General features: G+C 29.4%; 1 protein-coding gene across 1 annotated transcript; it reads right to left on the bottom strand.

Moving 5' to 3' along the window:
- Positions 1–4,903: 4,903 nt before the first annotated feature.
- On the bottom strand, positions 4,904–7,508 carry LOC114391017 (MDIS1-interacting receptor like kinase 2-like). The gene is made up of 2 exons (XM_028352005.1): positions 5,483–7,508; positions 4,904–5,346 (listed from the first exon to the last, which is right to left on the bottom strand). The coding sequence occupies exons 1-2, from the start codon at positions 7,506–7,508 to the stop codon at positions 5,009–5,011; spliced, it is 2,364 nt and encodes a 787-aa protein (XP_028207806.1). The 3' UTR covers positions 4,904–5,008.
- Positions 7,509–11,127: the final 3,619 nt, after the last annotated feature.

Genomic DNA, 11,127 nt, shown 5'->3' on the forward strand with positions numbered 1-11,127 from the left:
AATAGGGAATATTATTGTCTCAAATTTTAATTGGTCATACACATAGAAAGAAACAAAATCATAAGTCTCAAAGACCTAAGGCAATGAATGTAGTGGAATATACTTCAACAGTTTTACGAACATTTAAATCATGAAATGCAATTTCTTTTTTATTTTATCAAACAATGTCTAAGTTTTGAAGCACCAAGTCTAATCTAAGGTTATTAAATAAAATAATCCTTTGCATTGAAGCACCAGATCTTACCTCATACAAACAAATGAATTATAAGAAAGAAAGTCACAATGGTGTCCTAGAAACCATTAGAATGATATGAAGAGTTCCTCATTCTAACAGCAAGAGTCCAACGAATAATTTAAAGGCAATAATTACAGAGAACTTCACAAAAATATAAATGTACAGGCATCTTGCTTGGATGCCAATAAATGATAAAACACAACTTACACTAGTTTCTACAGTACATAGAACATTTTGCAGCCTCAGATAACTGCATCAAGACAAATGATATAAGGTGCAAAATAATTGTTCAAGATAAAATGCAGAAATATGTAACATATTTACTAGCATGGTTATAGTCATCACTCAACACATTGTTACTATAGACCAAAGACAACATTAAACTTTGAACTAATGAAAACAGTGGTAAAAAATAGTTCATTTGGTCATCTAGGCAGGGCAGAAAAGAGACACACTGCCTCAGAAAACCCGAGGGAAGTAAGCCTGATGATGTGCCTAATGGGACCAGATCCTGTAATTTCAGATAACATGCCAATTTACTTTGGCTTAAAATACCCAGTAGCCAATGGTATCTAATATAAAGGAGTATTCTACTTTACTAACACCATCTGAACTTAAAATTACCTGGCAATCCAAGAAAATGCCCTAAAAATAGAATTTGAATTTATCAGTTGTATGCGACTTGCAATCCAGAAGTCAAAGCTCCCTTTATCTTGTAATTTCCAAGATCTTTATTCCTAGCCACATTTGTTTTGGACTAAAACTACTGATTTTCCTAGCCACAATATTCATAAATATACCAAAAGTCAAAAATCATTGTGATTAGTGGTAATCCCTACAACATTTTCTTGTGCATGATATGCTTAACTGAAGCACTGGCTCTGGCAAATATTAGTTAGTTGAAATTCATGTAACATAAATTTATGAAAATAATCATTAGAAAAAAAATAAAAGAATAGAAAAAAAAAAACTGTCTCTAGATCTGCCTTTGCTTGTTCACGATCACAGTACTCGGCCCATTCTCATACACATATGCATTGTTTTTTTTTTCATATAAGAGGCAACCTTATAAGGTTAATTGTAGTCTATACTTATCACTAGCTACTTTGCCACCAACATTTCAGTAGTTTTGCTAAGCTCATGACCACCTACACATGATAAGGAAGAAAAATAACTGAGTATTAAAAAATTGTCCATCATGACTCTAAAGGGAAAGAAAAACAAAGCACAGCTTTCTGCTTCAAACTGAGTATTAGAAGTTCCATTAGTAGGATCGTTTCACCTTATGAGATTTAATTCTCTGGATCTCATCCTGTAGTCGTTTTGCAGCCTCGTCACTTTTGGTTTTGTCTCAATAGTTGAGACTGAGATTCTTGTTTCTAAAGATGTGCTATCAATCAAGAAAACAAAAATAATATTTGCATTTCAATTTTTTTTTTCATGTTCATACTTATAGAAAAAATAAAAAAAAGCATATTTTTTATCTTACCATCTAAAATTATAAAATAATGAATATTTTTTATTGTAAAAATATATCGTTACTAAATATATACAATGTATATTTTATTTTATATTAAAAAAATCTTTCACTTTTCACATGACACATACTTTTATATATATATATATATATATATATATATATATATATATATATATATATATATATATATATATATATATATTCCATAAGAATCAAAGACAAGTACTTAAAATTTATAATAACTCATACAACATATTCAATCAACTGAATTATACTCACTGATATAGTTACACATATGCATACATGAATTTTAAATTTAGAATTTAATTAATTAAAATCTCTCTAATATATTTCCATTGTTAAAGAAAAAGTGTTTTGTATAAGAGTAATATATCAACAAACTTATAAGTTCCTACCACAAGCATATAACGAAATAAGAATCAAACTGTCATTAATGGTGTATTACTGAATCACAAGGTTTAAAAACTTTATTCATGATTACACACAAAAGACGGGAGTTAAGTAGTCATGTGTTTACACATTAAGAGAGACATACTCATCCAAGACAATTAAACAGTAAAATAAAATAAAGTAAAATAACATGTTAAGAGCATCATGTAATTAAAACAAAAACTCATGACTTCAATGTCACGTCCTATTAGAGCATGGTGTCTTGACGTCCTCCTGCACAAGATTTCTTATGGCAGTCCACTTAGTCATCTTCTCTCACGAACACAAAGTTCAAGATCATTACATGATACAAATACAAACAACACATAGGAAGTGAGTTATCACATTCTTAAACATGTAGAGATAAATGAAAACACATACATACATATAATATAAGTATAAGAAGCTCAACTTAACACAACTCGCATCATTTTACCACTCATTATATAATGTCACTTGTCCCCAAGGATTTAATCACAAATCACATTCCACACTTTCACATTAATCACATGTTTAGAACGATAAATCTCTGGTACAACACAACATCTCAAACTCACACAATTCATTCTCCACCATTACGTAACAAGTTATAATGATCATTACATAAGCGTTATGTAACAGATACACTAAGACTTAATCATATATGCAATGTGGTACCATATCAGTGAAAAATAACAGCAAGGTGCCTAGAAGTACATAACAAGAGATATCACACAATGAGTTTGTCAAGTAACTCTTACTAAGTGAAATCATAAGGTGACTAATCAAGGTTCCTCTGTTTTGCGAGAATGCTCCAATCATATAGGATTAATATAGGCTTAAAGAAGCACTCAAATCGAGTGTATTTACCCTCAAGATTTAGACTCTGAAGAATTCATTAGGATCTTAACTTTCTGATTTAGGTCCAACCCCTAAAATAACTTTTGCATGCAAATACTACTCGTGAATTATACAATACTCACGGTCTCACACTTACTTTCAAAACACATTTAACACAATGCATTACAATTTAACTCCTCAGGTTCTTAATTTGGAATCGTACACTCTTCCTTTAACACCTCACGCATTGCACTACAATTTAACACCTCAAGTTCCTAACTTGAAATCCCTATACTTCCCTTTTAACACCCTTCACATTGCACTACAATTTAACACTAAAATTTATAATGTATATTTAATGCATATATAAATTTAAGTAATAAATTTAGTGACAATTAAATTTGATCTAATAATTAATTTTTTTACATATATGAATTATTGTAAATAAAACCTATGATTTTTATTTAAAATTTATATATATATATATATATATATATATATATATATAAATACATTAGTATATTTATGTTAATAATGTATTTTTTACATATATAAAATTTTATAAAACCTACGATTTTTATTTACAATTTATATATGTAAATAAATTAATTATTAGATCAAAATTAATTATCACAAATTTTATTATGTAAATTTACATGTGCATTAAATATATATTAAAAATTTTATTGTTATATATAACGACATTAATTATTTTATAACATAATTAATTTATTAACTCAGTTGGTTAGAATGTCATGCTAATAACGTGAAAATTATAGGTTCAATTTCTGCCTAGACAATTAATTTTAAATTAATTTCTAAAATATATCTTTTAAAAAATTGTATGAACCACTTACGAATTGGGCAATCCATAAGCCAATTACGGATCTGTGATTGATTTATGAATTGTTAATCCGTAAACCAATTACGGATGTACCAGAAAAACAAATGGTGCGCGTAGCAAATCTGCTACCAATAATGTTTTGTGTTGGACTTTTATGAACTTTCTTATATTTAGGGTTTTTTAATTGTAATCCATAGCCCTAGTATATCAACAGACTTTCGAATGAACTAGGGTTATCAGAAATTAAATGTAGAAGCAGTTTTCTTTAAGCTTTCCTTTATCATCCACTTGCAATTTATCTTTCTTAGTCTAGTTAGCAGAAGAGTCTATCAATCTAAATGTGAAATGCTATTCAGTTATCTAAGACTGGACCACTTTAGAAGATAAGAACGAAACATCATAGTTCTAAAAATGCATTATTATGGCGTCATATGTAAAGGTGATTCTCACAAAATGTTTCTCATGCTGGTGTTGGTCAGCATAACACATTTTATCTTTAAGCTTTCCTTTATCGTCCCCTTGCAATTTATCTTTCTTAGTCTAGTTAGCAGCAAAGTCTATCAGTCTAAATGTGAAATGCTATTCAGTTATCTAAGACTGGACCACTTTAGAAGATAAGAACGAAACATCGTAGTTCTTAAAATGCATTATTATGGCGTCATATGTAAAGGTGATTCTCACAAAATGTTTCTCATGCGGGTATTGGTCAACATAACACATTTTTCTTCTAGAACACATGATATCTAGGCAATTCTATCATGAGCATAATGCTTTAAGTAAAACAGCCAATCAAAAACTCAAGATAAAATTGAAATAATTTCAGTTCAAGCTTCCTTCTAAGTAGTTCATGCATTTTCCTTTTCTTTGCTGACTTGTCGTTAATTTTTAATTAATTGAAGGAAAGGGAACAATTGATTTGAATTATTATATTTTCTGAAACAAAAAACAACACTATATTTAATTTGTTTCCTTTATTTTAATAGGAAAAAAAATAAAGCTTACAAATGTTATCATTAATTTGGTTAAGGTATCTAAAGTTCAGAAACCCAGAAAACTAAAACAAAATGACCTACAATATATATAAAATAAAGATACAATACAAAAATAGAAAAGAACAATTAAAACTCAAGCATGTTTATTAAGTTCAATCTTTCAGCTATATATAAGTGAGAATGTAGAGCTAATCCATTGAAGATGAGCTTCCCATTACCAGCTCATTGGCAACCTGCTCCATGGTAGGGCGAGATCGTGGACTTTCAGTCAAGCAGGCCATTGCTATCTTTACAATTGATGCCACTTCCTTACCAATTGGCTTTGTTGGATGAGGGAGACGTGGGTCCAACTTATCCATCAATGCCATGTGATCGAGTGTTGAGGACACAAGAGTAGATGGAGATGATCGCAATAAAGAAGATATAATAACATCACCACGGTGCTTCCCAAAAAGTATTTCCCATGCTAGGACCCCAAAACTATACACGTCACATTTCTCATTCACCTCCATTGTGTATGCAAGTTCTGTAAACAAAATAAAAGTGCTATCATACGCGAAATAGGATTCTAGTGACAAAGGCAAAATGTGGACAATTGTGACTAAGAAAGGCAAACTAAAAAATATGATATCCTCAATTTAGTGTATAGAAAGGTAATTAACCTGGAGCAGCATATCCAAAGGTTCCTACGAATGAGGTCCAATTGGATGAATCTGGATTAAGAAACTTGGCTGTTCCAAAGTCTGAGACATGAGCTACATATTCGGAATCCAAAAGAACATTCTTGCTTGATATATCACGATGAACAATTCGAGGTGAGCATTCATGGTGCATATAGCACAAAGCATTTGCTACATCTTTAACAACATTCACCCTCTTATACCAATCAAATGCCATTGCTTGTCCATCATCCTTCAGAGTCTTCTCAACACTGCCGTTCTCCAGGAATTCACACACCAAAAATGAGAATTGTGAATGTGAACAAAACCCATATAACTTTACAATGTTACGATGTCGAATTTCTGTCAAAGCTTGGATCTCACATGTGAAAGCTTTCAGATTGAGCATCTCTCCATTTGGAACTGAATGGAGTTTCTTCACAGCAACAACTTGACCTGCAGGGAGCACTGCTTTGTAAACACATCCTTGCCCTCCAACACCAATGAGATGTTTGTCGTCAAAATCTTCTGTGGCTTCAATAATATTCTCGAACACCATTTTGCCATCAAAATTCCATATTGCAAATATGTCTGGAGTTTGTATATTTGTAGCCTGGTCTTCTTTTTTCGTTGAGGTTTGGCATAAATGATACGAGACTCCGAAAGCAAATAATGCCAGTATTAGAATACCCAAAGTAAGGGGTAAAATTACTATTATTATTTTCTTCCTCATATGATTATGAGATTTCCCACTTGATGTTGAGCAAGGGTCCAAGCCAGTGACATTGCCACACACGCCTTTATTATTTCTCAATGCTTCAATTTTAGCATTGTGGAAGGCTAGAATGTTTGGAAGTGGACCCTCAAACTGGTTGTATGATATATCAATAGATGTCAAGCTCGTCATATCATCGAAGCTAGAGAGATTACCTGAAAGATTATTGTGAGAGAGATTCAGTGTTTCTAAGCTTTTTAATTCTCCAAACATTGAAGGTATTGCTCCTCTCAATGAATTTCCACCAAGATCAAGACTCGTAAGAAATTTCAGTTTGCCAAGCTCTGAAGGAATATTTCCCTGAAAATTATTTTGGCTCAGACTCATGTTCAATAAATTGAGCAAATTTCCTAGTTGTTTTGGGATTAAGCCAGACAACTTATTTGATCCAAGCTTCAAAATTTGAAGTTTCTGCATTGATGCTATTTCTTTGGGAACATTTCCTGTAAGATTATTGTTGTCGAGTGAGAGATCAAACAAGGGCAAGTTACATAAATCATGTGGAATGTTTCCTGTAAGATGGTTTGAGGACAGGTGAAGTCGTTGTAATTTGGTTGCCCCAGCTAGTTCTGGTGGTATCACACCTGATAAATTATTGTTGGAGATCATGAGGCTTGTGAGGCTACGAAACTTTCCCCAGTTAGGTGAAAGTTGACCATAAAAGTTATTGTCACTCAATTCGATGTAGTCCAAATTTGGAAGTACACCAAAAGCATCTGTTATATCCCCAGTTAGCTGGTTTCGCTGAAGCCTGACTCTTATAAGGCTGGAGCAATTCTTCAAACTCACCGGAATTGGGCCTATGAAGTTGTTATTTTCAGCGGCAAAAATTTTCAACGTTCCACCAATGCAAATGTTTTGAGGTAAATGGCCTATAAAATTATTGCCAGCTAGCTGCAAACTTTCCAGAGCAGTAAGCATGCTCAGTTCTATTGGAATCTTGCCACCAAGTTCATTTCCAATAATTCTTAATGTCCTGACTTTTGATAAATTTCCAATAGTGGAAGGAATTGATCCAGTGAGTTCATTAAAGGATATAGATAATACACTAAGCTTTGACAAATTTCCAATGGTGAAAGGAATGGTACCAGAGAGATCATTGTCAGAAAGATTAAGAAACAAGAGTTTGGAGAGATTACCAATGGTATTGGGAATGCTACCAAAGAGGTTATTAATGGACAAGTCAAGAGTGTTGAGATTGGATAAGGAACCAATTTGAGGAGGAATAGTTCCATTCAAGGAGTTGTGACTCATATCTAGAGAGAGAATGTTTGGAAGTAATGAGAAGTTGAGACTTTGAAGCGTACCTCTTAATCCAACATTTGTAAGATTTATGTTGGAAACAGAACAGAACTCATCACATGCAATTCCGAACCAATTGCAAGGATTATGGGATCTTAATAATAAGCTTTATATATTATATGTCTTAAAAAATTGCTGCTAAAAATATATATATAAGTTTTATAAAAAAAATTAATGTAATAAAGTTATGTATTATTAAATATAGAATTTAGAAAAAAATATTAATTTGTTGCAGTCCCTTATACATTTTAATTATATTAAATCATTTAAATGTTATAATATTGAAAACTAATTAGGATGAAGACTGAAGAGAAGCGACAAATTCATAATATGGAAGTAATTAAAGTGAGAAAGACAATATCAAACAAGTCAGCCGATCAGTGGGGTCAATATAAGTCTAGCTTGGTATGTTGCACGCGTTTACTTTACAACACTGTTTCTGTTAGCAAGCAGAAATTTCCATAGTGTTATGCATGGGTAAATTTCAAACTTCCACATAACCATTTTTGTAACACTGTATTTTTTTAACAACTGTTTTGATTAGAATATAAAGGAAATTTAATTTAGTTTATGCTATAAATCATTGAATTTTAAAAATATAATAAGTTTAATTATGTGTTTTAGATGAGTTTAGTTGTTTCTTTTGTAGATGAGTATAATTAAGAGTTGCATTTTTGATACAAGGGGAGGGGAGTTACTATATACCCCATGTAAATTGTTATTGGTTCCTAGCTATCAAGAGGTTGAGAGTTTTTTATTTATTTTAGAATTACTCTTGTTGAACAAAATATACATGATAATTGCATTATGCATTGTTTTCACACCATTTTGTTGCAACGGATATGTATAATAATTTTTATATGTCTATTATGATTGTGAAGTCCTTGTGATCGATCATCTTTTTTAATTTTACTAATAAAAAAAATACGACTTCACACTATCGTTATCTCAGCACCAATTAAGAAATTTATAGAATATTATAAAAATATATTAATAATATTTATTTATATTTGATGATATTTTTTAAATGTTACCAAAAAAATTTAGTAATATTTTACTAAATGTTAAATAAAAAATATTACTAACTTTCACTGTGTAGTAGTGAATTATATTTTAGATTATTATAATTAACAGTATAACTTATACAATTAATTATTATGATTATAAATAAATATTATATATTTAAAATATATTTTAATTATTATTTTAGAAAATTAGTATTCTAAAAGAATAATTACAAATGATATACATATATAAGTAAAATCAAATTAAATACAAATATTAAGGTAGTATTTTGTTAGTGTTATTAATCATATTTATATAAATATTTAAATAATCTAGTATTTTCTAATATAATATTCATTATTATATTTGTTAAAAATCATACATGATAAATTTTAATAACATTATTAAATATAATATGTTGATTGAATTTAATAAATGTAATGCTAATATATGGATATTAGACATTCAAATTTTTAAATGAATTTATTTATATAAAAATTATTATTAAATAAAATGAAATCACTAAAATATACATTTTAAAATCTTATAAAGAATATTTTTTTAGTAAGTTGCATTAATCCTAAACGTGTGTAAATTTTTTTAAATTTCAATGACAAACACCAATAATAAATAAAACTAGTCTCGGACGGAGTAGGTAGAGGAAATCCGTGTGTAAATTTATATATTTTATCATAAGGGATGAGTAGCTAAAGTGCAATACTTTTGATCTATTAAAAGAGAAAAGTATAATGGATATGTTGGGATGCAGTTCTTTTATTATTTTATGGATTGAAAAAATATCTTTTTATTTTTTAAGAGTCTTTTGTTATTAATTTTTTTAAAATTTTTATAAAAGTAAAAGTTGTCAACAGATTCTTTTTTTTGAAGTTCAAATTTTCAGCTTGAAATTTTCTTTGGGAATGTGTTTCCTAAATAATGATTGGATAATTATATTTTCAAAAATTTCAAAATAACAAAGAATGACTTCTTCATTTTTTAAACCCTCAAAATTTTTCTCTCTCAAAACGTGCCGTGCCTTCCTCAAAATTTCTGTGTATAGTGTATAGTGTAATATTTACATAAGAAGAAAGAATGAAGTATAATACCTGCCTTTGTAAAGGGAAAGATACAACAACAAAAAAAAAAAAAGACAAAACAAAGGAAGACTACGAACGCGGATATAAGAAAACCATGGATGTGCACTGCATCCAGGACCAGCCCCTAATAAGTAATAACCCTTAGGGAGGGTTACATGATCACGATTTGATTTGATATGCTTTTAGATTAACGACTCAAATGAAAAATATTGAATTTCCTTCCTATTTTTTAAAATATATATCAATGTATTTACTATTCAATAAAAGAATTAAAAACGCTATTAAAACCCTAAATTTTATAGATATTAATGTAAAACAGCAAACACGTTAGAGTAAAATATCTTTTTTTATCTCTTAAAAAATGCGAATATCACACTATCATCTCCTCTTATATTAAAAACTTTACTCTCTTTTCCTAACACATTTTAATACATGACACTTTATTTCTTTTTAATTTTGCGTTAAAATTCTGTTTGTTAAAATACATATATATATATATATATATATATTGGATATTTCGTTTTTAAAATGTTTAATTAATTAATTTAAAACAATTATAAAATTTTAATGTCTGAATACACACACTTACTAAGGTCATGCTCACCCAATATTACCCATGCTGACCCAGCATGGCCCGTGTTGGCCTTTACATTGTAGCTTATTTTAAACATTATAAATAGAAGTGTAAAAGGTGTTTTTATGTTATGCTTTATTTTTATTTACAAAGATAAACAACTTTTGAGAAGAGAATTACACTAGAAACAATTGGGTGGTCCGAATCTGTTAGTATTTTTAATCTCTTTTATTTTTAATGTAATATTATATGTTATTTAATTATTATGTGGTCATAATTAGCCAAACCCCTTAGAATACGGATTCTCATGTGGCTATACTTATTTACTTTAATTTCTCTTTTTATTAAAGTTCTTCAAAATTATTCAATTAATTGTATCTTTCTATTACTTTCACTTCTATATTGAAATCACGTTCATTATGTGTTTATGGTCATCTTCTTATAATTAACTGACCTATAGAATGAAATGGTTCATAAAGCTTGCATGATCAAACTGGTGACATGAATCCCTTTTTTTTACAAACTTCTATATTATTTATCTTTAACCATAAATTAAATTCAAAATGACTAATGTATGATTAATTTTGGGGAGAGAGTATTCTCAGACCTTAACCATAGGTTGACAATTAAAATAAGAGATATTAGACGATTAATCGGTAACTTAGAGTTCTTAATTAAGATAAGAATTAAGAAAAAAGGGTACATACGAAATCATAATATGAGTCACTTCTTTTCATACATATCTTTTCTTCAAATTGTTGTTTGTTTTTAACTTTATTTTCTTGAATGCAAATACAAATCATCCTCAACTTAAGATAAAAACTCAAAATTATTTATTTTATCCGATTTAGATTATTTGAAAACACAACTACACTTTAGAAAATCCAAACTTTCA

This window comes from Glycine soja, chromosome 16, assembly GCF_004193775.1.
Source record: "Glycine soja cultivar W05 chromosome 16, ASM419377v2, whole genome shotgun sequence".
Taxonomy (NCBI): domain Eukaryota; kingdom Viridiplantae; phylum Streptophyta; class Magnoliopsida; order Fabales; family Fabaceae; genus Glycine; species Glycine soja.